Here is a 26,739-nt window from a genome sequence, read left to right as displayed (position 1 = left end):
TATGTCTGACTTGCAGAATATCGGAGCCCCGCGTTGTATTTTGATGTGCTTTTCTGCTGCAAGAGGTTGCAGGCTGCGCCAGCGCAGTCTTTTGCTATTTTCAAACGATAATTAGAGTCTTAGGCCCCCCGTTTGTATTCGAGTGTGGTATTGCAGGGTTGTAATAGAACGACATATCGATGCGCTATTGGCTCTTTTTCCGGGTATCGCAGAGATATCTTTTGAACTACACAATTCTCAGGTTAGGCCACCTGGCGCCAAACAAACGTGGTGTTTTACACCGCAAGAGCGATGACTTTTGGGATTTCCTAACGCGAATGGGTCAGCAATGTGGAGATAGCGGATGCCGTCAGTACGCCATTAATCCTAGCTGATCGCCGAGTAACAAGTAGACAAGCTCCCGCTGTATCCGCATTCGCTTGAATTAGTGTAGCAATGTCGGAAATTGTATCGGGCTTCTCTGCAAGTAGTATTATGAGCCATCTTTGTTGAATAATTGCTCTTGCCGTGCAAATGGTACTTGGACGGACATAGCTACCCTCCCGAGGGAAATAAAGAGCCAATCTCGGCGCGTTCCAGCGATCTTGCGTTCTGCCAACTAATGCATGTAGTTGGAGACGTTAGATGATCGGGAGCAATCCCAAAGGCTTGATAGATGATGTTGGGAATCGTGCCGGGACAGCCCGACGCGCAGCCAGATACTCCATCAACCGTGTCCTATGAGGCGCTGAGTATCTTGAAGCAGCCCAAACGCTTGAGCAAGAGCTCCTCGCGTGGTAAAGGCAGTTAACCGAAGCCATTGTTTCTCTATTCCCATAGAGTTGGGTCCCGCCGCCGTGGTAATAGGCAAACGGCACCTGCCGCACGGTATGTGGTGTTTTCGCTTCGCCAAATATTTTGGAAATACCTCTCAACATTTCCCCGAGTTCTTCAGCGAGCGTAGAAGAAGTACGGGAAGCCCGCGGAGATAGCTAAAAGGCTGACCTCGCCGTGATATGGCCAAAGCTTGGCTTTCTTGGTAAATGTTGCGGCGAAGGACGTCGGTGAGAAGTTCGTGAAAGCGCTACCGACCGATCTCGTTTGCGTGCTTGATTCCAAACCCTCGGAACCGACCCCAGGAAAACCGCCCACCGCGTGCGTCGCGGCCTGATGCTTTCTTTTTATGCTTCTCCGTCTCGTTTGGAACGTGGCCCGTTGCCGTGTCTGCTGACTTTCAATGGTGCGGAGACTACTATCTTTTCTACGTCTGCAGCTATCTCATCCACGATCCAATGTACGCATGCCAGATGGTGACAGCATCACGGCCCAACCTACATATGCAATATGCAAGAGTCCTGATAGATGGCACCTTGCTCCATAACTGTAAGCATTCTGCCAATCGCGTGCCTGCGGATGTACCCGCACCTCAGCCATGAAGGATTCACCGCCATGTTGCGCATTGGAGAGTACGGCAGGTTTGAGGGATTTCCTAACCAGTTGTAGGTGGAGCCTTGCACATGAACTGCTTTGGGCTTGCTGATTTGGGTCATATGCTCTGACTGAGGCAAACTATCATCGACTGTCTGAAAACAAGTTGTGATGTGGTACAGCGAGATGATTACGTCGTTCAGCGGGAAATGACGGCAGAATTCTTGCAAAAACATGGGAATAATCAGTGACATCTACAGCTTGTTGATGCGGTTTCATAGAAACGTTTCGGGAAAATTCGGACAAATGCTACGGCAAGAACTCCTAAGAACTATACATAGACATACCTAGTAATCGTCGATCGGGGGGTTGTGATTCCATCGTAGGCGTCCTCAACCGTCCGTAGTGCGTTAAAATCACCTCGGATAACAGCCGTGTTTCAAGCCTGTTTGTTGAACTCTACGAGAGCTGGCCTGAGCTTGATTGCTAATCATTGAGGCAAGATTGTCCTGAGAACTTAGAGTGGTTCCTCAACGTTCAAGTAAACAGGAAAGTGGCTGGAAACCCGTTCGTCCTCCACCTCACCCTTGGCGCCCCGCCGTCAGATGCCATCTGACCGTAATCGCTAACGAGGCGCCTTCGAGGGTGGAGTGGCAAAGACCTAGGATCTGCAGCCAGTCTCGGTCGAGCCTTTCGTGAAGGGCATTCTACAATTCTGCGTGCAGGATATCGATGGCTTTTCCTCGGGGGTTTCTGCGGGCCTGAAGGATCTGCAAGTCGAAGTCGTCGATCAGAAGATGTTGTTGGCTTGTGAACCCGATCAGCTCAAGGAACATGACATATCTCAACGCATGTTCAATCTCGGGTTGAGAAATGGCAAGTCGGAAAGGATAGTTTCGGTTACTCATCGATGAGGCTATTGAACTCCCGAGAAAAGATCAGAATACATGAGCATGGAGAAGCACGGGGATCTCGGCGGTTGAATATCTGAAACGGGACGACTGCTTGGCAATACTATTTACGGACCTTCACCCTGGGTCCCAGGGTGTTCGATTTGACGAGCTGAGCCGTTGGTGCGACGTAGAGAAAATCGAATTCGTGTTCAGGCGCAAGAGGTGGCTTTTTCTTCCAGCAATCATGTAGAAGAAGCAGCCCTTTTGCCGTTTTTTCTTTGTCGTTATTTCCTAATTATCCCGTTAGCTTCATTTGTAGAGAAAATTTTGCGCCTCCACAGATCCACTTGGCTTCTTTTCACCCGCGGAATGACAAGTCGCGATACCTTCTCTTCCCAGGCGTTCTAACTCCTCGTGAATGAGCAAAAGCCGAACTTGCACACTCCGAAAGGTAACCCGAAAGAAGACGAATGATAATCGGAATAGACTCCTTACCTGCACTTCATTTGGTCTCCATGTGCATAATAGGCCCCTGTATAGTGAGCCGCAAGGTAGTTGCTAGGTAGATGTCGATTTGTCNCATGGCAACGCGATTGTTCGAGGACACTGCGCCCAGAGCAGCCCCATTCCCTCGAATCCGTCCGGGTGCATTACTCATTGGGCAGCAATTGTGGCTGCTGTCTCTTCTGAATTGCACACAGCAATGCATAGCTCGATGCAGGAAGTCATGGCCTGCGGCCCCTGTCGAAAGCGCCATGCGAGTCAGACGGCATCTCCGTTCTCAGACGGCAAAGCTATCGACCCAGCAGTGCACGAAGCGGGGACGCCATGTTTCTTGGATCGACAAAGTGTGGGGTAATAAGGTATTGCCGGATGCATGCCAACCCGCCTTAGGGTTGTTACCGCAGAAGCGCCCTCATCGAACGAAGACGGCTGCACCGCACCGCGCCGGAACGGGCCCTATACTACAACGAGCGCTGGGGTCGCTGTTACGAGACGCACGCATTGCACGCATCGCACGCATGTGGGTGAGGGCGCTGCAGCAGGAAAATTTTTCACTGCCCGTGCGATTAATTATTGATTAATGTTGAGAGGCAGGCGGGCGCCAAGGGGCTTGGGGATGTTTTTTGGTGGACGCCAGGGAGACAGGTACGGGGCACGGGTACGGGTACGGAGTGCTGCAGTAACAGTACTCCGTGGCCTTCGGTAGCTTTGCCGGACGGGTACGGGAGACATTCGATACCTCTGTTATTATATTTGCTGGCCGCCGTCGTAGCTGGCGTGGGGGTGGGTGCTATGACCCCTCCGCCGCTCAGGAACCGGCAGCAAACGAGCAAACGAAGGCTCTCGCACGGCGGCGAGCCTGGCCTCTGGGTGCCAAAAAGCAATGAGAGGCTGGATCTGCCCATGTCGCTGGGTCGCACGTTGAGCGAGCAGCTTCGGGAGGCTCTCCGTAGTAGCTGTGAGACGGGCAGCCGTGCTTGATTCAACGTGCTTCCAGTACTGCGACTGATGCGATTATTGCAGCGACTGCTTGCCACCGCTGGCATGACGGTNCAAATGTGGAGAATGGCGCAATTGAGTTCGCGCCGGCGTGTAGGAGTCGTAGGAATCAGCGCTTCTCAATCTCAATAGCCGACGATGGAGCCTCTCAATGGGCCCTGGACGCTCTGGGCCATGGCCTAAAGCAGCATGCAAGTCCTCCCTTGAGGCTGCGGAGAGCGGCACTGGAGGGAGCCCGGCAGGTTCTGTAGCAAGCAAGGCCGCTGGGGTCGCTGAGAACGCGGCGGTCACGGCCCAAAAGCGCCACAGCAAGAAGCGGGCGTGGGGGTAAGGTTTATTTGGACATTCGGCGTCATCATGCAAGAGCGGACCACTATTCTTACGCCTGGTGGTCTGGTGGTCACAGTACAACGGCGCGGCCAAAACGGGTACTTCGCGCTGAGTATTGACGGTCTTGTGACAATGCGCCGGGGAAGCCAGGACTCAACTGGCGGACTGGACGGGCGGATTGGATGCAACAATTGGCCGCCGTCGAGCGCAAAGCATGGAAAGCATGGGCGAGTATGGCAGCACTCAGCATCATCTCGTTGTCGCCGTCGACACTCGACTGTCTGCCACGTCTCGTTCCGGGCCTCAGTTTCTGTTACCCTCTGCATTCGGACGCTGCGGGGAGGGTTATGGTGGCTCCACGAAGGGGCACTGCTCAGGGCACTACAAGGGCCACTACGACCAAAAGCGCATCGACCACGACCACGACCACGACGGCCACGACGGACGCGGCGGCGCGAACTCGGAGAGAACCCAGGGTCGCGGTCGTGACATCAGATGATGAACAGTGCCTGCTAGGCGCTGCCAACGGGGGCTTGGGAAGCCTGCGCTGCATCTGCTCCACCCCCACACTACACATCTGCCATCCAACTGCACCGTTTGCTGAGCCCGCCGTCTCTTCGCATGGGTGTGACGGAGGCGGTGATCTGCCTATCAGCGCCCGGCCTGCGCTTGCAGCGATCGTCACAAGGCGAGTGCCCCCTTACAAGTGCAAAGATCCGACGACGGTTTGAAAGTCACCTCCTTGCGCACTGCAACCGAAAAAGCAACTCGTCATCCTCAATCAGCCCCATGCTGCAACACCCATTGGCTCTGGCCATCGAGCAAACAGGCGTGCCTGGCATCAGCAGCGGTCAGGCCAGCGCCTCCAAGTCACCGCCTCCTTGCTCTTGCGACGCTGCGTCGGTTGCCTCATGAGGCATGCCTTTCAAAGGCCTTTTTCGCCGCCGATTGCATTCTTGCGCGCCTTGCCTCTCCCGCGAGTAGTCCCGTCACTGACCACCCGTCAGCTGGACCCCCACACTCCTCCAATGCATTGAGTGTGCTGAGCATCTCCGGCCGTGGAACTATTTAAGTCCCATCGGCCGTCCGCGGTAGGCACTTTGAGCTATTGTTGACGTATCCGTACCATTCCTCCATCCCCCTCCATCCCCTCTACTGCTCTGCCACTTCCCTCAAAGAAACAAAGCTGTCCCATTGCAGTATAAAGACCGCCTTACATCCAATCCCAATTTACCTTTCGCTACCATGTCGCCGCACAACGACGCACCTTCCACGGCAGACAGCTTCTCGTCAAGCACACACTTCAGCAACTTGTCCCTCCACTCCCAAGCTGTGCAGTCCATCTACAGCATGGCCCACTACAATGACGCCTTCGAGACCAGCTCCGTCGAATCAGCAGACGTGGGCATCCGCCGCTCGCTGGTCCCGGGCATCTACGTCCCCACCGTAGCCTTCTTCGACCCCGTCACCGAAGACGTCGATGTCGAGACCACCGCCAAGCACGCTGTTCGTCTAGCAGATGCCGGCGTGGCCGGCATTACCACCCAGGGGTCCAATGGCGAAGCTGTGCATCTCTCACACAGCGAACGAAACCTCATCACAAGCACGACCCGCAAAGCCCTAGATGACGCAAACTACGGCGACATGCCCCTGATCGTAGGGTGCGGAGCTCAATCAACCAAAGAAACCATTGAGCTATGCTATGAAGCAGCCTCCGCAGGCGGAGACTACGCATTGGTTTTGCCACCAGGCTACTATCAAGGTCTATTTTCCAAGGAGACAATCATGAATTTCTTCCGGGACGTGGCCAGCTCCTCGCCTATCCCAATCCTCATCTACAACTACCCCGGCGCTGTTTCCGGGCTTGACCTCAACTCTGATGCCATCATCGAGCTCTCACAGCACCCCAACATCACGGGTTGCAAGTTGACTTGCGGCAACACGGGCAAACTGAACCGCATTGCAGCTGCCACGCGTGCTGCGACTCCCTCGGAGCCGGGTTCCGGGTTCATGTGCATGGGCGGCTCTGTCGACTTCACGCTGCAAACCCTAGTAGGGGGCGGGTCGGGCGTCATTGGCGGAATGGCGAACATCGCCCCCAGGGCCTGCGTTAAGCTAATAGAGCTCTTCGAGGCAGGCAAGCTGAAAGAGGCACGCAAACTGCAAGCCATCGTGGCTCGTGGTGACTGGGCCGCGATTCAGGGCGGCATCATTGGCACCAAGAGCGCACTCATGTCGTACTTTGGGTACGGCGGATATGCGCGCAAGCCTCTCCCCAGACCCGGCAAGGAGGAGAACCGCAAGTGGCGCGATGCGTTCGAAGAGCTGGTCAAGGTCGAGAAGTCGCTTGAATGACATGGAGAGAGAGTCGTTTGATGCTTCCTCGTCCGTTTTAGCGTGCCTTTGCATCATGATACCCAACGTCTCTGCTTCGCCTTTCAAAAGGGCGAGAGGAGAAAGGGGAGGTGGTAGGAAAAAAAAAATGCTGCGAGTCGGCGACCACCCCTTCTTCTCCCACTCTTGTCCCACTTCTCGAAATGCTTGCCATGCGGCGTCGATCATTTGTTGCATCTTCTCACCACTGGCATCTTCCCCGGCGTAGAACGCTTGTGCATAATCCGGTGGCGTTTTCTGGGTCTGGTCTCTGGTCTGGGCGTTATCTTCTCTGGAATTGTGCACAACAAAAAGCAATGCGAGGCCCCAAAAAGCTACCTGTCGTTTCACATCCACAAGAAATAATTAATGTTCTTCTCTTCTAGCCCCACAGAAAAGCTTTGTAAATATTCTAATTATCATGACACCGCCTTTTTATTTATTTTTGTTTTTTTCTATAGCTTGGAAAAGTAAATCAATGAAACTTGACTCTCACACCTGAATCTTGACTGCGTGGGCGTGCGTGTGCGCAAAGGAGGGATTCATGAAAGGGACGTGATATTGAATTACAAGCCGGAGATAGCCGACGCAGGTTGCGGTCTTTTCTCCGATCCAATTGTCGAATAACAATTGCATGCGAACCCGTTTTATGCGATGCACATCCCGGGCTACATAAAAATAACGTGGTCGCACAAATCGGGGGTGGGCTGCGGCACTGCTTTGGTGGTGAACCAGGCTGGCCTTCCCACTTGCGATCGACAACCACGACGGCAAGCTAGCGCCGGTTTATTTTCGACCACTCCATGTCCTTCCGCCTGTGTGCGTCCTGCCGTCAGTCGGCACCGCAGCTTTTTGTGCACCGCACACGGCGCCTTGCCTTGGCGGCATGGGAAGCAAGGATGGCTGCACTCTGCCGAATGCGCTGCACGGTGACGTTCGGCGAGGCCTCGCAGCCCAGCAGCCTACCCCTCACCCTATCCTCTCTCTTCGTGTTTGGAATATTTTTTTTCTAGTTCAGCTTTTCTGCCTCTCTGCTTCTCGGCCAGCTCCCCACTCTTGCACTGCCTCCGGCCCCGCGGTTTTGCCATTGAGAGCGAAAAGGGCCACGACGCGCTGCAATTGGCCCGCAGCATCGGATTATGCGCAGTCTCGTGCTGAGAGCTCAGCTCTCGAAGCGTCCTGTCGCGAAGGGAGAACATCCAGTCCGGAGCTTCCGATGCGGTGGACAGACAGCACGGTAGGTGGTGTCGGTTTGCCAGAAGCGTCAGGTGGGATGAGGTGTACGGGGCGATTCCGGTCACGGGGCGTAAATGGAGGCGCCCCCAGCCCCAGCGCCGGGTTTTGTGGGCTGCACCTCGCGAAAATCACCCCCCTCCCCAAAAGCCGGGCTTCTAGTGGCTGTCCAAAGGGCAAAGTACCAGAAAGTCACACCCAGCTGTGCGACTCGATTGCTCGTTTTTCCCTCCCGGCCCAGCGAGGAGGGCCTAAGAGATGGCTTTCGTGGCGTGAACGCACTCCAGCTGGCGTTGCTAGTTCGGGTGCAGTTCTCCCTTCCATGTCCCTCCCGCTCTCTCCCTCTCTCTTTTCTCCTTGCAGCGAATCCCAGTCAGCCAGCGACCCGACCGCCGCGCCTCCCCCAATGGCTTGCCTGGCAGGTTATCTGGGACGGGATACTTGCAGGATCAGGACGGCCGCCTGGGAAGCGAGGGGGCCTGCTGCTGACTGGTCCTTCGTAAGGCTGACGGGTTTTCGGAGCAGCATCCGCGTAATGGAGCTGTGGGGCGTGCAATCGTGCATTGGGGCTTGCTTTGCTCGCTGTTTTCCTCGCTCGCTCGCGTGCGCGCGCGCGGGCACGGCACGCAACAGCAAACCGCAACCAGTAAACCAAAACCCAAAAAGCCCTGTAAAGCCCATCGCGAAGCGAACAACTACGGAGCCAGCTCGGGAAGGGAGGGGGGCAGAAGGAAAAAAAAATATCGCAAACTGCTCAGGCTGCTCAGCCCAACACTCACCACGCACGAAAACCAGTCAATGACATCAAGACGTCGTGCTTTAAGGCAATTCATCCCGCGCGAGAACCCTGCTGAGTCAATAGAGATAACTGCGAGGCAACAAGAGGGCCAGGCGCGCCCGCCTGCGCGCCCGCCTTGTTCCGTGGGCAGACGGCGGGAGTTTCAGGCGTAACGCCCTGCCTGTTTCTTGAGTCCTGGGAGTTGCAGGTACGAAAGCAGTACAATATTGACCGGTATCGGCCCACATCGGGATCTGAGACTGTGATAGCTCGTTCGAAAACGTGTGTGATGTCGGCTGGGTTCGCTCGGGCCGAAAGTTGAACGGTACCTCGCCAAAAAAAAAGTCAATTCCGATTCGCGAAAAGGATGTGATATATGTGACGAGGCTGCGTAGGACCTGTCACCGCCGCCCCTCTGGTTGAGGAAGGAGGGGTTGATCGATCGCTGCTCGGTGGCTGTTTAATGGCCGTTTGATCGCCTCTTTCCGTACCAATGACAGCGGGCATGCGCTCGAAATGTGGAATGGAGGTACGAGCTGTGCCCAGCGGACAGGTACTGGACCGAGCGTAGCGTGTTGATGAAAACCCGAACTCGCCGCAAGAATGGGCTGTCCGGTACTGATAAGGAAGTCCAGCTGAGTATGTCCATCACAATATCACAATCCTTTCACCGGCTTTGCCTTGTCACTGGTTGGTGGTCTTCATGGTCATCACCATTCCCCGACAAGGGTAGTTGGCACAGGTTCAGTGATACAAGATATGCTGTGCCCCCTGAGCTTAGGTCTGCCCCAGTATTGACTCCAGTGTCGATCATTCGATCATTTCAGCTCATTATGAACGCCACCCCCATCTCCTCTCACGATCGGTGGCGACTCCGAGTGACGGTGGCACAAGAAAGAGGCGTTCCGTGGCCAGGCTTTAATAAGTGTTTAGCCGCAGCGACTCGTCAGCTCACGCCACTGACCTCCAGCAGCACCTACCCTTGCCATGTGAATCCGATGGCAAAGGACCCCGAGATGTGACATGAGAGAGTCACAGCGGGAGATGATTATCTCACAAAGGCTTGCTTTGCATGGATGGGTCAGGCCATAGGGAGGAAAGATGTGATTCATCACCTCAACAGTGGAAGGAAAGAGCAAATAAGCATTTTGTTTATGATACCAATGTCACGCCAAGCCCGCGTATCATGGAGAATGGAAAGCGACGTAAATAAGAGAACATCATTCGTCATCTACTATGCCTCCAAAGTCAGCGCATACAATGACCATATATTATATCACTAGAATAATATCCGATAGCCACTTTTGTAATCTGCTAGTCTATGTTCCTGCACAATTCAGTTAGCCCCTAATCACTCACGCTAAACACCGCGAGTGAAAATGTCTGACCTCAAATGAGAACTGGCTGTACATAGGGTCAGATGTGATAGCCTGCTGGCATGCTATGATACCAGCGTCACTCCTGATATGGAAAGGAGGTGATTTACCTGCTTTATGAGTTCCTGGCGAGAGAGCTGAAGATCCAAGCCCGGTTCCCTTCGATACAGCCGCAAGAACATTTGGAATACTCGAACTCGCCGTTGACTGCGCTGGTGAAGGACTTGCTGCTCCAAACAAGTTACTTCCACTCGGCTTCGATGTACTCGCCAGCGATCCAGACGCATTGCTGCCTTTCGGATCTTTCACCTGAAGTGCGCTAAACAGCGGGGTGGATGGCTTTGGCGGAGGGGCACTGAAGTTAACTGGACTATCAGAGGGAGCGTTTTTTACCGGTGTGGGAAGTATTGGTGCTTGCCTAGTGTTCGTGTGGGCGTTTCCAAATAGAGTTCCGAGTTCCCATGCAAATGATTCCTTTGGTTTTCCTGGTTGTGGTGTTTGAGATAGAAAGTCAAAGATGGCGGGGTCTGCAGTGGTAAATTTCTTCGCCGCCGTGAAGGCATTTCTCAAATTAGGAGTTCCATTGATTAGGTCTGCATTTCTGAGTGTTTCTGTAGAAAGAAATGAGTTAGTTGACCGATACGTTTTATTTAGATGCGAAGGCACGAACATATCTTTGGCAATTAAGAAACCATAAATGAAAAGTTGATTATGCTACTCAAAAAAGAAAAACCTACCACGGGGACTTTCTTCAATGATAATTTTAAGCCCAGCCTCTAACTCCTCCAGTTTAGTAGTCAGACGAATCCTCTCAGCCTTGCTGTCCTGAGACTCGCCGGCGACCGCCTCCAGCTTTTCGGGGCTGATTGCTCTAATACTCGCAGGCGTGAAGATGTTTTCAAGCCCAGCGAGAAGGCATTGCTCGACCGCCAGTGACGCGACATTATTTATGAAGAGAGTTATCGCTGTCTGATTGAATAGTTAGTCCTGATTCTTGGTAGTCGAAGTGCATGGCTACTGGGAATATGACTTATAATGGGCGAGCCGCCATAATAGCCTTGAAATGGAGACCCATGTACATGCTAAGAGTAGAAATCGAGGGAAGTACTTGGTATAATCATAGTAAAAGAGTCCATGTACCTTATAGTAGGCTTTCATACGATCAAGACTCGTCGAGCAACCATATATATCACTAATATCAGGCTCTGCAGTAAAAGCCATGTCCATGAGCTCCGAGGTCGGCTTCTCAGCAAATGGATTTTGCTTGTCCTTCCCGAAGTGTTTTTGCAAGTTCTTGACGGCCTCATCATTTGCTCGCTTGTCAGTCAGAGTTTGCACAGTCCGTGAAAACTGAGGATCTATGTTCATGGGTTCGTAGACCTTGTAAGGAGTAAGCAGTTCTTGAAGCTTGCTCAAGACATGTTTCTTTCGAGTATCGATGATAGGATCGATAAGCTTTCCCAAAAGTTTGTCGCACATTCTCTCGTCAGGGGTTAAATGGCCAAATGTTAAATCGAGAAATTCCTTTACAGCTGCGGTGACATCCAGTAAATGGTGAGTTGCAATCTCTTCCCATGGTTCTGATTGTTGACGGAATAGACACCCAATCAGCAGTGGATTGGGGGTTCCGTCGAGTTCTTGACCTCTGTTATGGCGGGCGAGCTCCCTAACATTTTCCCGAATAAATTTGGACCGAATTATAGCTTGCGGGCCTTCGCTTTGATTAGGCGGGCTCATCTTAAATAGATCTTTGTCATCCAATATCTCCCACCTATGTCCTTTTCGGAGCATGAGATCAGCAAAGCCTTCGTTGAGGTTTCGGACTGTTGCCCTCAGTCTTTTCTTGCGTTCTTCTGGGACTGATAGATTGTTGAAGAATATATCGCTATGGTAATCTCCTCTAAGAGCCGCGCCGGTTAGTCGCCCGAATTGGCTGCTGATGCCAATAAGATAATCTTGTTGATCGGTCACCGTTGAACGGGCTTTACCGAGCTTCCCTAATTGCGACTCAGTTTCTCCGATATCACGATGGAGTGTTTTCAAGATAGACGGCAGTTGCGCACGTATGTGATCCAAAAGAATCGTGCTGAGCTTCTTCCGTAGAGCATCAATGCCAAGTATGACACGAGATTTTGGTAATTCAGCCCACACACTTCCTTCAAAAAACTGCTTTTCTTGCTCGTCTCGCTCCCCGTTGGTGATATCTCGTGTCTGGAAGCTTCGGTTTTTGACGATATGCCAGCCATACTGGAATGGAATTTCTTCGTTCTTGGGAAGCTCTAAATACTTTTGTTCCTTCTCTGAGCCAGGCTCCAATGTGTCAGGCTTGGTGATAATTCCCAATGTTCGCCTGCCGTCCTGGACGATTTCTTTTGCATACCGTAGCACAGCTTGGTTGGCTTTGTCGTTTTGCGCAGATACAATAGCGAGAATGATGCTGTTCTCCTGCCTCATGTAACCTCGGACAAGATCTTCTACAAGCTTGACATCTTTATTGGACGGTTGGTCGTTTTGGTATTGTATTATGCCGGGGAGGTCAACTATTGTTAAAGGATTCAGATCAGGACCGTTAATCTCGACTTGAAGAATATCATCGAATATGGCGTTTGCGCTTGAATTGGTATTTGCTCTCATGCATTCTCTTGCTGAATCGATCAGGGTGGGGAACTGATCGAAAGAAGAAAAGGAGTTTTGGAATTGTTCCAGACGTTTTCTGCCTTCACCTTGTCGAGACGGCCCAGGCTTAATCTTAGTGGCGATTCTTGTCCTAACGGTTCTCCGCAGTACGATCTCGGTTGCAAAAGTAGTGCAGATATCGCTCTTGGTGGGAAAGCGAACTCCGGTTAAAGCATCTAGAACGGAGCTCTTTCCAGAGGACTGATCGCCACAAACAATAAGTTGAGGAAGGCCATCCTTAAGAAGACCACCAACGCCTTGAGACCTGAGCCGATCAATAACATTAAGCAGTTTCGTTTGGTCCTCTGTCTGGAGTTTATCCAGAGCCGTACCAGCCAAGGCTTCCTGTAGAGCGGCCATATTGACAAGGAGCCTTAACTTGGTAGCTCTAGTAGATAAAAGAAGATAAAATGCGCTCAGTGAAAAAATAGCGCGAAAGGAGGAGTTGATGGTGTTCAGGTGAAGAGACAACTCTACGGGGAATACAGCTTGTGCTGCCTCCGGCGTCCCCTATTGTGCACACGTGGTGGACATTTAATTTCGGTTCTTTACAAACTAGAAAACTTGAAGTTTAACACTTGCAATTAAGATTAAAAGCTAAAGACTTTATAAGTTCACGGCTTTTCTTGGGATCTACGCTGGGTGACGCACTTGACTAGTTAGCGGAAGTTGATGCTCGCCGCGTGCACACAGGGGATGTGTCAGGCCGCACAAGCTGTGGCAAAATTAGAACGTTTATTGGTCGGGTAACGTAAGCCGTGCGTCTACTAAAATGTCTAGGCCGTCCGTCAGGCTTTGTCAGGAACAGAATCGGCCTATTACGGGCTACCGTGGTATATCCCCTAAATAATTGTTTACTATTATTTACATCTTCACAACTATAGCGGGACACTTTCAAGCTTGAATAGAAATCAGCTTATAATACTAGTGAAAGACTGTCTTTGGGGTGGATCTGACTTGGAAATGAAATCTGCCTGAACCGGGCAATAAACTTGAGACGCTGTGGAAAATAGGGGTCAATTGCTTTATACACTTAGACAATAGTATGTATCCTTGGAAACGGGGCTGAGCACAGTCCAAATGCACGTGGCAGTGCAAGTGCCGTGATCAGCGGAGGCGCGGGACGAAACATACGGCAGCCAGCTGCTGTGCCGCAAGGCTGCAGAAGTCGAATCAAAACGATGCTGTAACCGACGTCTCCACAGCTTTGATTGCTGATTGTGTTTCGTCAGCGAGTCATCGAGCCTCGGATGTCCACAATTGGAAGGTGGAATAGCGACTTCGGGCAGAAGGCTATTTCAAGGCAGAGATGAGGTTGAAGCTGAGGAGTTCGCAATGCACGAACACCTGCGCACGGATATCGTGCTTTGACATCCAGGGATCCTTCCGAGCCGGTTTCATTGGGCATTCCCATTAACGTAGGTATGTAACCATTGAGTATCAATATGCCAAAAAGGTAAGTTCTCAACAAAAAGCCATTTTTGAATTGTGCTTGTTCTTAACGACACATTTTCACACATGTAGGTTCTGGCGCCGGAAATAAAATGTCTGACTTTTCTCCAGAAGAAAAAGGGTTCTTAAGGCCTAACAACCGTTCGAAGTGATGGTTAGGAACATTTTTGGCAGGTATATGAGAGTATGTCATTTTACTTACATACAATCCGCTACGGCCTAGCTAAGCCGAAGGACACAAGGTTACTCTGCGCATGATACATGTAAGGAAAATAAAACCCAAAGAAACGTGAAGCAGAATCACTCCTAGCATCCGCTTTACCCTTATCAAAATTCAAACTCGCTGGAAATCTGGGAAGGCGCCCCTCATGTCTCCACTGGATCACCGTACCAGCGACCATTGTTGTAATCGTCTAACCTAAGCTCCTAAAAATCCCAGTCAGCCAAGAACGCTCAGAGCAACTAACGGTATCTAACCTCGAAAGATTTACCGAGGTGATCAACGTCAGCGGTGATGGAATAGAAATGATCCATACGACCACTACCGGTGGGTAACTTATGAAATGGAGGGGTTAATTCACCTAGTGGCCTTGTCCTCCCCGAAAATGATGCGAATGATTGCCGGGACGCTCTAGCATTGGGAGACTTCCCTCCTACAGATCGTGGTGGAGTAGGAACACCTAGGTTCTCTTCGTCACTCTCCTCAGGTGCGGAATAAGACCTACCGACTCTGGTGGAATTCGATGTTTTAAAGCCGGGCGCCAGCTCATCTCCGTTTTGTGACATGAATTCTCCGAATCCTCGAAACGGTGAAGCTGAACGCGACACAGATCGAGTATTCGAAGGGCTGGGATTGACACTCAAGTTGCCAAGCATAGAAGATAGCTGGTCGCTCGTTTCCGCATCGTTGGGAGATGGTCCTCTTGACTGCGAAAGTCGATTCGCTTGTCGTACTGGTGTTCTTGGGCCAGAGGCTGGACTGAGCTCATTGCCAGCGATGCTCGCCTGGTCAAAGGGCATTTGGGCATCTATTAGAGATGGCGTAGATGGAATGACTGTGGAGATTTGAATATTGGGTGTCTCCGCAGAGGAACCACGGTTCTTCCGTAAATCTAAGGTATTGTAAGTTAGTAACTGTTTAGATAAGATTCTGGATTACGTTTCCCTGACAACATCTTTCAATACCATTCTTGAGATAATAGTATACAACTGAAGCACATGACCTATATTCAATATTGAGACATACCACTGGGTAATAGACTAGCTTGGCGGCCGATGGTGTGCAAGCCTTTTTCTAGGTCCTTGATCTTTTCATCAAGCATCGCTCGTTCCAATCTTATGTCCTCGGACTCCGCAGCAATAGCCTCGAGCTGTTCATCCTCCATCCTCAGAATTGTTTCAGACGAAAATAAATCCGGCAGGCTAGCAATCAAGCAATTTTCGATACCAAGTACTGCGATATTACTGATGAAAACAGTGATGGCAGTCTGATTAGAAGAATTAGTAATCAATTCTAGTGCAAGAAGAAGCAAAGGAAATGAAGTGCTACAATACCTTGTAATAGGCCTCCATTCTATCAAGTATTTCTGCAACTGCGAAGTTATCCGGAGATTCTTCATCATCAGATAACAGCTCTTCGCCGACATTTTCTGGATTCTTTCGGTGACTATTGTATTTTGGATTGCTGTTAGAGTCGTTTCGACCATAACGGTTGCTTCGTAGTCGCTTAATTTCTTTCACAAAGTTTGGGTCGTAAGTGACTGGGTGACAGGAATTGTGAGGTGTCAATAACTCTTGAAGCTTTATCTCGAGATCGCGTTTTCTATTTTCCATGGTAGGCTCGACGAGCTCAAAAAGTAGCGCGTTGAAGGTATTCGGGTCGGTCAAATGGTGCAAGCAGGCCTCCAAGAAGTACTTAACAGCTTTGCAGACCCTTTCAATATGGAATCGAGCTAGTAGTTCCCAACGCTCCGCTTGCTCGCGGAAGAGATCTCCGATAAGTGATGGATTGGCAGTGGTAGGAAGCTCAGGGCCTCTACTTTGCTGCACAAGATTGCTAATTTGTTCAAGATATTTCGACCTTGTAATTTCTTCAGGGTCCTCAATTCCCATCTCCAGAAGACTAGGGAGCCTCAAGTTCTTCGATTCTCCCTTCCCGTTATCATGTATGATTTCCCACCTATGGCCTTTTTCATACATGAGAAGTGCAAATTCCTTGTTCATGTTCTGCACTACCGCACGGAGTCGTCTTGCATACCCATGTGGGTTTGAAAGCTTGAAGAAAGTGTTGCGGTATGTACCCTCAAGAGCAGACACGGTAAGAGTCTGATACTGCTGACTTATACCATTAAGGTAGAGCTGCAGATCTTTTTTGCTGACACGAGGGTTCCCAAGCTTTTTGCGCTGCGCTCGGCTCTCCGAAATTGCGGCTTTCAGGTCATCCTGCAGAAAAGGGAGCTCCGAACGGATTTGCCGCAAAAGAACTTGACCGAGCTTCGTACGTAGGGCATCGATGCCAACATTAGCGTCAGGTAGAGACGCCCATACTCTTTCAGAGAAGAATTTTCGTTCTGCTTCGTCTCTTTCCGCGTCTGAGCTGTCACGCATGTTAAAATCTCGGTTTTTCACAACATGCCAGCCGAGCCGAAGCTTGACTATTTTGTCTCTAGCTAAATCGACATAGCTCTGCTCTCCTTCTCCACCTGCATCCAGAGTGTCAGGCTTAGTAATGATTCCCAAAGTCCGAGAGCCCTCCGGATCAATTTCCCCAGCATATTTAAGGACAATCTGAGTGGCGCGTTCGCTCTTTGCAGATATGACTGCGAGTATAATACTTCGTGGATTTTTCATGTAGGAAGTCACAAGCTCCTTAACTGTTTCGACATCCCTAGCAGTTTGCTTTTCATTCTGATAGTGTATTAATCCAGGAAGGTCGACGATTGTTAGGGGGGAGCGATCAGGACCACTGATTTCGATCTGAAGAACGTCGTTGGAGAAGGAATTAGCATTAGAGAGACGGGATCCCGTCTGCATGCGCTTCCTCGCCTCTTCGATTATAGAGGGAAATTCATCTGCGGAGGTAAATGCCGCCCGAAATTCGCTGAGGTGCTCTTTCTCTGCTGGGCTTCGCGAACTTCCAGGCTTAATACTACAGGAGATGCGCTCGTAAGGAGCTCTGCGAAGCGCTAGCTCAGTCGCGAAAGTCGTGCAAAGAACATCCTTTGTTGGAAAACGTAGCCGGGTAAGCCCTTCCAGAACAGAACTCTTCCCGGATGATTGATCGCCGCACACAATGAGTTGTGGAAGACCTATGTGTCTGCTAATGCCTTGAGCTCGGAGCTCGTCAATGGCGTTCAGAAGCTGGGCTTGCTCCTTGGAGTGAAGCTGATCAAGCGAAGTGTCTTTCAGACTGTCTGAAGCCATTGGTGAGAGATTTGCGGTTTACGAGTGCTTCTTTGAGGTTTCAATGGTTGAAAACAGGAATGGGGTAAATAAAAATTCGATGGAAGAACAATAGAACGATTATGAAGGATTTGAGGGCAAGAATCGATTTTCCTTTGAGGCTGCACTGGGTTGTATATAAAGAGGCCGCACCACTGATGGCCTCATAAAACGGTTTGAACCCAGCCCCTTCCTGCCCAAAGCGAACGGCTCACACATGNCTCGGCGGGTGCGGGTCAGTCAGGATGTCCCGTCCATGACCGTGAACGAATCTCCGCCATTCTTGGCCAATAATATAAGCCACCTGTGTCTATCAGTTACTCAAAAATAGATTTTGAAAGTCAAGATACCAGGTCTGCTTTAGCAAACGAACCGCTAGTCGTTTTCGTCAGTCTTACGGAGAGCAGATGGATACATTTGGAGACCAACTGGGCCCAAGCGGCATCCATATTGGCTTCCTGTTTGGCTTGCCCCTGCAACGAATTTGGGACAAGCCTGTCCCGCCTCGGCGGCAAAAGTGATGAAACCATTAGGGTATGAATGCTAGTGGTCAATTGGCCTACCATTTCTTGCTCATAATCACGCTTAGGCGATGGGGTGTAGCAAGATCGCGCGTGACGCAATGGAAGCGCCGATTGAAGCGCGGAGACGAAACACTTTACAACTTGTACGAGCTCCGGCGCTCGTAACACACCAGTGCACATACATTGCTTGCCAGTGCATAGCCTTTTTTATAAGTGCACAGTGTCTATGCTGGATATTGCACTTGACTAATTGTTAGTGAAATTGGGTGTGTGTTGCGCGCGTACACTGGGGGGGGAGAAGCCGGAGCTCGTACAAGCTGTAATTTGCAGTCGCTGTGCCGCAAAGCTGCAGCTGTCGAATCAAAGAATTCCATGCTTGGCCCCACCTGGTTCTCTACAGCAGTCACTGTCGGGAATTAGTCGCAGGAGTCCGGGGACACACACGTATTGGGCGTTCAAGTAATTAGACGGCAAGACAGTTACTGTGAGAGATGTGAGGCAACGAGATCCGGGGACAGAATCCTTAGTCGTCTGTTGTCACGTGCATTGCCCCCAAACAAACCTTCCAAAGTTGGAACTACCAATAGGAACCTTAGAATGTAAGTTGGGTAATAATTCCTGGAGCTTACAAGCCGGTGGAGTCTATTTCCATCTTTGTTTAGAGAAGAGGGGCTTAGCGGGATGGGTGGGTGTAATGCTTCGTCTCTCAAGTTCGAAGGTTTTGTGGCTATAATACCGTGACGTTTCAGTATTTAAGATAATGCACAATGCACACACAAGAAGAGAAAGCCGAGTTCATACAGTTACACATATGCGTATACACTCCAATTTCGTTGCAACCTCAAACGCCCTTTCCATGAAGTATCACAATCATCCTTCCAAAATGCATGCAGTCGACACGTTTGCTTACCTAGTCCAAAGAAAAGACAAAAATACCGAAAGAGAGAAATTAGGCTGCTCAATTCGTCCAAGGCAATTTATTACCACATGAAGCTATTAACTTTTGACTTTCATTGTCCTCGTACCCTTCTTCACAACGGTCCAACTTCACCCACTCCCACTTCCATCCCGCTCCCCGTTCGTGGTGCCATAGTTCTTCGCACGGCCGGTGATGTCTTGCCATGTGGCATTGAAGCGACGACCGGTGCTAGCGAGGAGACCCTCCTCCTCCTCCTCCTCGAGATCCGCATCAAGTTGGTCCGTGTCGAGTTTGGGAGTGCGGAATAAGGTTGTAATGAAGACGATGAGGTAAACACCTGGCAACTTACTGTCAGCAAGGGATATCTAAGGCGTACTGGGGTTAAAGGGGACTTACCGAGAAACACGAACTGCGCCCAGAAGTCGACAACGCCGAAGAATGGGAAGTTTACCGTGACGCGATTTATAAAGGTGCTAACAACACTTGGTGTGCAAACGTCCTTCGCGACCGGATTCTCTGCTAGCTCGGTGCAGTGCCTGATGGCGTTGCGATGATGAGTGCAGTCTGGCTGCTCACCAGGGTGCCGCGCAAGACGGTCACAGTACGTTTGTGGACCGAATGTTGCGTATTGCGGTGCCACCATCATAGCAACCGAATAGTTAATTGCAAGTACGATAAGCGTAAGCATAACGGTAGCCATAAGGAGTGCTTGAGGAGAGGTGTGTCCCTTACGAATACGGAACAGGATTATCCATAAGAATCGTATTCCTACTGCGGCGAGGCCGACAACAGAGGCGGAGAATAGGAGCAGTACGAGGAGAAGAAATATTATGTAATCGATCGGGAAGACTTTTGATGACTTTACGAAGATCCAATTTAGCGGTTGGAAGATGTTGATATGGCCGAGGACATAGCCGCAATTGGCCTTACAGATAGAGTTTTTGGCCTTATCAATGCCCGTGATGAGCATGCTAGCAAAGATAATGAGAGCTACTATCATAAGCAGGAATCCTCCCAAGAGTTTGAGCGGGCGGAAGATGGCTTCGATCTTAATCCAAGCTTTGACAAGCCAGTTTCGACCCTCGCCGCTAGACTCGGCTGCAAGACGCTCACGGCGGATGAGAGTGCGCTCTTCACGAACAAGAGCTTCGAGCTCTCGTCTATCCCTAGTGTCCAGTCCACCCTCGCGGCCCTCATTGCGCCCTTCGAGCTGACGCTGACGCTCACGGTTTGCTTCAAGCTGTGATGCAGTGTTCGCGGCAAGGGAGGGCGCAGAGATTGATGGTGCAGATTTTATGAGAGCGACAGGTAATAGTGCGAGGCCTGCTGCGGTGTAGATCAAGTAGATAAGAGTTCCGATTGTAATGAGAAGGCCCAGCGCAAAAGTTAAGGCCCTTTCTCCATCTATAAATGTGTTAGCCTTGCTTAGAATATATTCAAGCTCACAAATAACGGGAGAGACCCACGGTTTTCCGCAAGCAAATGCTTAAAGTAGTCCAGGTCCAAGTGTTTATCCTGCTTCGCTTTCCTGGCGACAGGAACAAAGAATCCTACAAGAAAGAGTATGACAACCAACGCAATGAATGCAAGGGTATACTTGAAGGCGCCCCAGAGCCTGCTTCCAACTGTTTGAGATCCATCCTCAGCGGCGTCTTCGTCATATTCTTCGTACCAAAAGTAGGTGAAAGGCACAACCAATAAGCAAAGGATTGCATCAAGCGAGTAGAGCGTGTAGTACACGATTTTCAAAGTGTACACAATATTCTCAACACAGTCTGGGGTAGCCCAGTCCTTCTTACGGCCATCCTTTGAAGATGAAGTGGATGATACAAGAGCGATGTCAACGGGCATCAGGAGCACCGTTGCCAGCAGAGCACTCATTGTAAAGATGCATACTGTCGTGACTGAAGCCGCTCGATCTCTCGGTGTCTGGTACAGGTAGACAAAAACGGAAGCTATTGCGAGGAGGATAACTATGGCGATGGCGTAGGTCACCCAGATTAAGCTCGTCTGGATGAGGGCCATTGTTGATGGAAGTGTTATTGCGTCTGTGCCGCGCACTGGAAGCTGATTAGCAGCTATCAGAACACCCGGAGTTCTATGCCAAGCTTACCAAGACAGACCTGATGGTGATGTCCTTCACCCTGATGAGTGCGAATGGATGAATTTTATAGCGAAGAAAAAGTCGATTCGCAGCAGAAGTTGGCTTAAGCTAATTGCCACTCGCAGTGGGGGATCGGAGAACAGATGACGGAAGTGGCCCTTGCGTCGCGTGAGCTAAAGCTCTTGGCTGCAGCTTCGTATGGTGGGCCATACGCACCAAACCGCCAACGTCAAAATTCGCCTCATCAAAATATCGCCCCATTTGAACCATGATTTGAACCACGATTTGAAGCTTTGATTTGAAGCCTTAATTTGGAGTTTCTCTTGATTTAATGCTTTGATTTGAGGCCTTTTGACTCTATACCTACGTAGAGCTTCGTGCAGAGCTTTATACGGAGGCTCTATATACAAAGGCTCTGCGTATGGGTGCTCTACACGAGGCTCTGCGCGGGGCTCTGCATTAGGGACTTCACGTACAGAGGCTCTATATACGGACGCTCTGCGTATAGAGGCTTGACGTATAGAGCTCTACGTACGGAGGTTCTATACGACGCTCTGCACAACGCTCTACATTAAAGACTGCGTACGGAGGCTCTGCGTACGAAGGCTCTACACGACACTCTACACAACGCTCTGCATACGGAGGCTCTGCGTATGAAGGCTCTACATACGGAGGCTCTATACAACGCTCTATACGACGCTCTGCATCAAAGACTGCGTACGGAGGCTCTGTATATAGAGGCTCTGTATACAAAGGCTTTATATACAAAGGCTTTGCGTATAAAGGCTCTGCTTATAGAGGCTCTACACGAAGCTACGTACATAGAGCCTCCGTATATAGAGTCTTCGATATAGAGCGTCGTATAAAGCCCCCCTACGTAGAGCCTCTATACACAAAGCCTTTATACACAGAACCTCTATATATAGAACCTTTATATATAGAGCGTTATGCAGGGCGGCGTATAGAGCCTCTATATATAGAGCATCTATACGTAAAATCTTTATACGCAAAGCCTTTATATAAAGAGCCTTTAATATAAAGCGTTATATAGTGTTATATAGAGTATTATATAAAGCCTCTATATAGAAAGTTGTTATGCCTTGCGCTACCTATACGTCACGTATAGGCTGGAGAGCTTATAAGACATTCCAACCGGCAGCCCGTCCAGTCGCGAGACACTGCTGCTGTGAAGGCTCAGTCAAAAGAACAGAATCTATTGGTAGCCAGTGAACGAGAATTCCAAGACGAGGTCTGGAAGAAGGTCGAGGAAAGGACACGTCTATATACATGGCGCCAAGGCTCTCGGCCGAGCCCCTGACTAGGGTCTGTAACAGTGCCGTAACAGCTGCTACCTTTTTAGTGGTTTGTATAGTCAAGTAGGTTAGGCTTAGGCATAACAAAAGTCTTTAGTAAAGAGCGTTATATAGACATCTATTTATTAAAATATTTATAAAGATAATTATAGAGGCGTTTATTAAGACAATTATAGAGGTATTTATAGAGGTATTTATAAAGGCGTTTATAAAGATGTTTATAGAAATATTTATATAAACGTTCTTAGAGACTCCTTAATACACTAATATAATATATTAAAAAGGCTTTAAAGCACTATTTAAAGCTTTAAAGCTTTTTAATTTTAGGTAGTTAGTAATTTAGTATATATAGCCTACTATATAAACTACTAAATGCTTAAATTTTAAAAACTATAATTAATAATAGAAATTTACTAAATCCTTACCTATTTAAACTACTTTTTTTATACTTATATATAATACTACTTATTATTTCATTATTATCTTATATTTAAAGCTATAGGTAAACTTACTTAATTACTTAAATAGAAGCTAACGTAGGTAATAGGGTTATAACGGTCGGCATAGTTATAACGGTGGGCCCTACCGCCTTCCTAATTAGGCTTACTGCCTACTTAGTTTAGAACTTTAAAATTCTGCCAGATGCCCATTTAAATAGTTTAAAACATTAAAACTGCGTATAGATAAATTTGTTAACTATACCAACTATTATAACCCTATTACCTACATTATGCGATATATCTATTTTATACGCCTCTATAAGCCGTTATAAAGGCCCTAATAGAGTTATAATCTCTGCGTCTGCCTAGAGCCGTAGAACTTTACAACCTCTACTAAGTAAGGCTTAGGGGGAGACGTATACGGAGCTCTGTATAGAGCTCTTACGGAGCTCTATAAAATCTCTACATAAACCTCCGTATAAAGCTTTACAAATGCTCTGCTTAAAGCTCTACTTAAGGCTCCGCTTAAAGTCCTAACGTAGGTAATAGGGTTATAACTATCGGTATAGTTATAACAGTTCCTAATAAATTTCATTTATGCGTAGTTTTAATGGGCATTTAGTAGAATTTTGAAGTTCCAAACCATATATTAATTAGGTAGGCAGTAAGCCTAATTAAAAAGGCGGTGGGGCCCCACTATTATAACTATACCGACCGTTATAACCCTATTACCTACGTTAATTATATAAGTTTTAATTAATTTTAGTAAAATAATTTTAATATAGAAGTTAAGACTAGTATTCTTTAGCCTATTTTATAATATTAAAGGGCAAATTTAAAGAAATATATCTAGGATAATATACTAATTCAGGTAAATAGTAAGCCGCTTATAAATAAGCTCTAAATATCTAATATTAGGTAGTACTATTAATATTATTAATATTAATATATATCTTATTTAAAGCCTTCTTAAATACTTTTTATATAACCTAAACACCTATTATAAAGAGATACTCTAGTTTTTATATAATAATTATAATGTAGTAGTAGTATAAAGTATATTATTCGCTAGATTAAAGTAAAGGATATAAAATAGAAAGGTTATAAGGATAATAATATAATAATATAACCTAGGCCTAAGAGATAACTAAAATATTTAAACCTACAGCTATAAGCGCAATTAGTTTATTTTTATTAATAAATTGGCTTATAATAAGAAGATAATAAGTAGGAAGTATAGGTAGGTACCTATTAAGAAGCCTATTAAAAAAATATTAAATTTAAAAGGATTTAAAAGATAGAGCTTACTACTAACATATACCTAATAAGGTAATATACTTAGTTAGTTAATATACTAGGGCGCTATTAATAGATAAAGAATAAGGGTTTTACTTATATATAGCCTTATTTGGTTTTAGTAATAGATAATCTATTAATCTATTATAATAAGGTATATATTTAAGGATAGGCGTACTAATAATACTATTTACTTAAACCTAAGAAGTCTAATACCTCTATAATACTACTAGTAGTAAGCTTAAATATCTTTTTCTTTATTTATCTAATTTTAATCTAATTAAAGTTTTTTTAAACTTAAAGTAGCAGCTATATACTTATTAACTTAAAGCTAAATTATAAAATAACTTTAGTAATTTTTTAAACCATATAGTAGAGTAACAAAGATTTAATAAAATAGTAAAAATGGCCTCTACTATAGTACTATAACATTATTAATTTATTCTAAAGTCCTTTAAGTTATCTACTATATACTTAATAAGCCTATATATATACTTAAATATTTTAAAGGTATAATACTTATTTACTAAAATCAACCCTACTTTAGTAGAGATATAGGTAAAAGCTAAATAATAGCTTTCTAGCTATTTAATGGAGACGCTAAGCTTACTATTTAATTATTTAATATTACTATTAGTAGGGCTACTAAGTAGTAGGCTAGTAGAAGATATATTTATCCTCTTTATTTTATAGGTATTTACTATACTTAATCTTTAATAGTAAAGGTAGACCTAATATATTAAGTATAGCTTTTTTCTATTCTATTATATCTAATTAACGCGCTAAATAATAGAGTTATATTAGGTAGTACTTTAATTTAAATTTAAAACAGTATATAATATTATACTTTTTATTCTTATAGTATTAAATAATAGATTTAATTTACCGTCCAACCTAGTCCCCCTAATAGATCCACGCAGACTAATTCCTATAGGAAAAGCTCATATTATACTAAGAAAACCCATTTTTAGGTAAATAAAAACCTCTAAGGGAAATATAAGAGGTAATACTTTTAGATAGCATCCGTACTACATTAACGGGAGAAGAAAAACACCATCAGGTTACTACTTTAAGACTCCCCTTACGCGGGAGTGTCTAAAATACCTATCTTGCCCTTATCTGCCATTTAAACTATTTTTACCACATCTATATGTTGCCTATATAAAGTCATATACCTATCCCTAGCTCCTTTTCTAAGTCTCCTATAAATATCTCCTAATAACGCTTGTGTTCCGCCCGGGCCTGCATACTAAGGTCTCTTATCTATTCCTCTATTAAAGGGTTTCTATAACGGGGTGTATATAACTTGGTATTGCTTTTGCCCTAGGGCCTAAACCTAGGCCCTTACTCCTATTTATAAGGTATAAAAGGACGCTCTAGTATTTAATAGGGGGGACCAGTCCCTATAACTAGATACCTAGGTTACCGGATAATATTAAAATAGGGGGCCTCTGCTACGCTTAGGGCGCGGTTATATACGTATATATATATGCTATGCAGTATATATAGTATTTATAGGAGAAAGGGAGAACGCCGGAGGGATAATTGCTTATTAATTCGAATGACCGAACGTATACAATAGACGTGGTAGCTATATTTAAACTTTTTGCTAAGGCTTACCCCCCAGTAAAAAAATTTCACACCACCACTACTACGTCGCTGCGTAGGCGCTGCGCAGCCGTATATACGTTTCTGCGTTTACTCTAGTAGTCTATTAATATAATCCAAATAGAATATTAATAGTAGCTACTAGGTTCCCGAGCTCCACTGTGTGGAGGTATAGAGGCTGATTTTATCGAGCCCTTCTTATAGTATTATTAAAGGTAATAATAGCGTTTAAATAGTGTATATAGTTACGCTATTTAGTAGTAGTTAACACCCTCTTTTTACTAAAGAACTCTATCTCTTTATTAACTACTACTTTAGTTAAATACCTATAGTAATTTTAATAATTTTAGTATTAGTAGACGTATTAATAAGCATAGTAGTAGCTTTATATTTAATTATAAGATTAACCCTTTAAGTCTTTTTATATATATATTTTTTTAACCATACCTCTATTATTCCCTCTACTTTATACTATTTATCTATATTATTTACTTCTTTAAGTATTATAAGATTCTTTAAACTTTATAATATAATAACGGTGGTTAATTAATTAAGCCAAACCGAATAAAGGCTGTAATATTTATTAGCTTAATATATATTTTAGATAATAAACTTTTAGTATTTAAAGGCTTTAAATAAGATGGCTAGAATATTAATAAATATCTTTATAGTATTAATATATGTAGTTATATTTAAAATAAATATTTAAACCCCTTTAGGTTATTCTATAATAGTAAAAGGTATTTATATAAGTAGTATAGGTTTAATATTAAGGTCTACTTTTTTAGACACTTTAGAAGTGTTTTTATAGTATTTTTAAGTACTTTAGCTCCTCTTTTATATATTATAGCGCTAACTAAAATAAGAAAAAGTATAGACTTTAAATAACTTTTTAAATAAAAGATAATAGTAATATAGTATAGAAGATAAGTAGTATTATACATAAGTATAGAAAAATAGTTTAAATAGGTAAGGATTTAATAAATTGCGATTATTAATTATAATTTTTAATATTTAATTATCTTTTTCTAAAGCGACTATACTACAGCCAACTTTTATATTTAATAACCTTT

The 26,739-nt window shown here is 46.6% G+C and overlaps 8 protein-coding genes across 8 annotated transcripts; 3 read left to right on the top strand and 5 right to left on the bottom strand.

The window, feature by feature from the left end:
• Window positions 1-3,003: 3,003 nt before the first annotated feature.
• K441DRAFT_678211 (uncharacterized protein) lies at window positions 3,004-4,632 on the top strand (the record flags this gene model as incomplete). Its single annotated transcript, XM_067651139.1, has 6 exons — window positions 3,004-3,155; window positions 3,195-3,324; window positions 3,399-3,762; window positions 3,828-3,882; window positions 3,936-4,130; window positions 4,284-4,632. The coding sequence occupies 6 exons, from the start codon at window positions 3,004-3,006 to the stop codon at window positions 4,630-4,632; spliced, it is 1,245 nt and encodes a 414-aa protein (XP_067503116.1).
• A 746-nt stretch (window positions 4,633-5,378) lies between these two features.
• Window positions 5,379-6,488, top strand: K441DRAFT_687784 (aldolase; the record flags this gene model as incomplete). Its single annotated transcript, XM_067652126.1, has 1 exon — window positions 5,379-6,488. The coding sequence occupies one exon, from the start codon at window positions 5,379-5,381 to the stop codon at window positions 6,486-6,488; it is 1,110 nt and encodes a 369-aa protein (XP_067503115.1).
• A 476-nt stretch (window positions 6,489-6,964) lies between these two features.
• On the top strand, window positions 6,965-8,818 carry K441DRAFT_141883 (uncharacterized protein). The gene has a single exon (XM_067640130.1). The coding sequence runs from the start codon at window positions 7,393-7,395 to the stop codon at window positions 8,539-8,541; it is 1,149 nt and encodes a 382-aa protein (XP_067503114.1). The 5' UTR covers window positions 6,965-7,392; the 3' UTR covers window positions 8,542-8,818.
• A 796-nt stretch (window positions 8,819-9,614) lies between these two features.
• K441DRAFT_638244 (uncharacterized protein) lies at window positions 9,615-10,609 on the bottom strand. Its single transcript, XM_067646533.1, has 2 exons — window positions 9,906-10,609; window positions 9,615-9,844 (listed from the first exon to the last, which is right to left on the bottom strand). Exons 1-2 carry the CDS (start codon window positions 10,563-10,565, stop codon window positions 9,797-9,799), a joined length of 708 nt encoding a protein of 235 aa, XP_067503113.1. The 5' UTR covers window positions 10,566-10,609; the 3' UTR covers window positions 9,615-9,796.
• Window positions 10,383-13,233, bottom strand: K441DRAFT_141914 (uncharacterized protein). The gene is made up of 4 exons (XM_067640131.1): window positions 13,221-13,233; window positions 11,034-13,166; window positions 10,564-10,862; window positions 10,383-10,504 (listed from the first exon to the last, which is right to left on the bottom strand). The coding sequence occupies exons 2-3, from the start codon at window positions 12,927-12,929 to the stop codon at window positions 10,608-10,610; spliced, it is 2,151 nt and encodes a 716-aa protein (XP_067503112.1). The 5' UTR covers window positions 12,930-13,166; window positions 13,221-13,233; the 3' UTR covers window positions 10,383-10,504; window positions 10,564-10,607.
• Window positions 13,234-14,246: 1,013 nt separating this feature from the next.
• Window positions 14,247-15,197, bottom strand: K441DRAFT_141816 (uncharacterized protein). Its single transcript, XM_067640129.1, has 3 exons — window positions 15,192-15,197; window positions 14,513-15,133; window positions 14,247-14,447 (listed from the first exon to the last, which is right to left on the bottom strand). The coding sequence occupies exons 2-3, from the start codon at window positions 15,039-15,041 to the stop codon at window positions 14,440-14,442; spliced, it is 537 nt and encodes a 178-aa protein (XP_067503111.1). The 5' UTR covers window positions 15,042-15,133; window positions 15,192-15,197; the 3' UTR covers window positions 14,247-14,439.
• K441DRAFT_638241 (uncharacterized protein) lies at window positions 15,098-17,909 on the bottom strand. Its single transcript, XM_067646532.1, has 2 exons — window positions 15,576-17,909; window positions 15,098-15,508 (listed from the first exon to the last, which is right to left on the bottom strand). Exons 1-2 carry the CDS (start codon window positions 17,442-17,444, stop codon window positions 15,251-15,253), a joined length of 2,127 nt encoding a protein of 708 aa, XP_067503110.1. The 5' UTR covers window positions 17,445-17,909; the 3' UTR covers window positions 15,098-15,250.
• Window positions 17,910-18,773: 864 nt separating this feature from the next.
• K441DRAFT_661564 (uncharacterized protein) lies at window positions 18,774-21,134 on the bottom strand. The gene is made up of 4 exons (XM_067648891.1): window positions 21,019-21,134; window positions 20,372-20,965; window positions 19,302-20,309; window positions 18,774-19,242 (listed from the first exon to the last, which is right to left on the bottom strand). The coding sequence occupies exons 2-4, from the start codon at window positions 20,928-20,930 to the stop codon at window positions 19,034-19,036; spliced, it is 1,776 nt and encodes a 591-aa protein (XP_067503109.1). The 5' UTR covers window positions 20,931-20,965; window positions 21,019-21,134; the 3' UTR covers window positions 18,774-19,033.
• Between the last annotated feature and the right edge of the window lie 5,605 nt (window positions 21,135-26,739).

This window comes from Cenococcum geophilum, assembly GCF_001692895.1.
Source record: "Cenococcum geophilum 1.58 unplaced genomic scaffold K441scaffold_26, whole genome shotgun sequence".
NCBI classification, from domain to species: domain Eukaryota; kingdom Fungi; phylum Ascomycota; class Dothideomycetes; order Gloniales; family Gloniaceae; genus Cenococcum; species Cenococcum geophilum.
The sequence above is the reverse complement of the archived record's forward strand: the minus strand, read 5'-3'. Positions and strand labels throughout refer to the sequence as shown.

Excerpts from the sequence above, each read along its gene's own strand:
- K441DRAFT_141883 (XM_067640130.1), top strand. The coding sequence starts at position 7,393 with ATGGGAAGCAAGGATGGCTGCACTCTGCCGAATGCGCTGCACGGTGAC.
- K441DRAFT_638244 (XM_067646533.1), bottom strand. The coding sequence starts at position 10,565 with ATGTTCGTGCCTTCGCATCTAAATAAAACGTATCGGTCAACTAACTCA. Across the intron at positions 9,845-9,905 it reads ACAGCCAGTTCTCATTTGAG|GAACATAGACTAGCAGATTA; the intron begins GTCAGACATTTT and ends TGAATTGTGCAG.
- K441DRAFT_141914 (XM_067640131.1), bottom strand. The coding sequence starts at position 12,929 with ATGGCCGCTCTACAGGAAGCCTTGGCTGGTACGGCTCTGGATAAACTC. Across the intron at positions 10,863-11,033 it reads GTATGAAAGCCTACTATAAG|ACAGCGATAACTCTCTTCAT; the intron begins GTACATGGACTC and ends CTATTCAATCAG.
- K441DRAFT_141816 (XM_067640129.1), bottom strand. The coding sequence starts at position 15,041 with ATGCCCTTTGACCAGGCGAGCATCGCTGGCAATGAGCTCAGTCCAGCC.
- K441DRAFT_638241 (XM_067646532.1), bottom strand. The coding sequence starts at position 17,444 with ATGGCTTCAGACAGTCTGAAAGACACTTCGCTTGATCAGCTTCACTCC. Across the intron at positions 15,509-15,575 it reads GAATGGAGGCCTATTACAAG|ACTGCCATCACTGTTTTCAT; the intron begins GTATTGTAGCAC and ends TCTTCTAATCAG.
- K441DRAFT_661564 (XM_067648891.1), bottom strand. The coding sequence starts at position 20,930 with ATGGCCCTCATCCAGACGAGCTTAATCTGGGTGACCTACGCCATCGCC. Across the intron at positions 20,310-20,371 it reads GCATTTGCTTGCGGAAAACC|ATGGAGAAAGGGCCTTAACT; the intron begins GTGGGTCTCTCC and ends ACACATTTATAG. Across the intron at positions 19,243-19,301 it reads GGCGCAGTTCGTGTTTCTCG|GTGTTTACCTCATCGTCTTC; the intron begins GTAAGTCCCCTT and ends GTAAGTTGCCAG.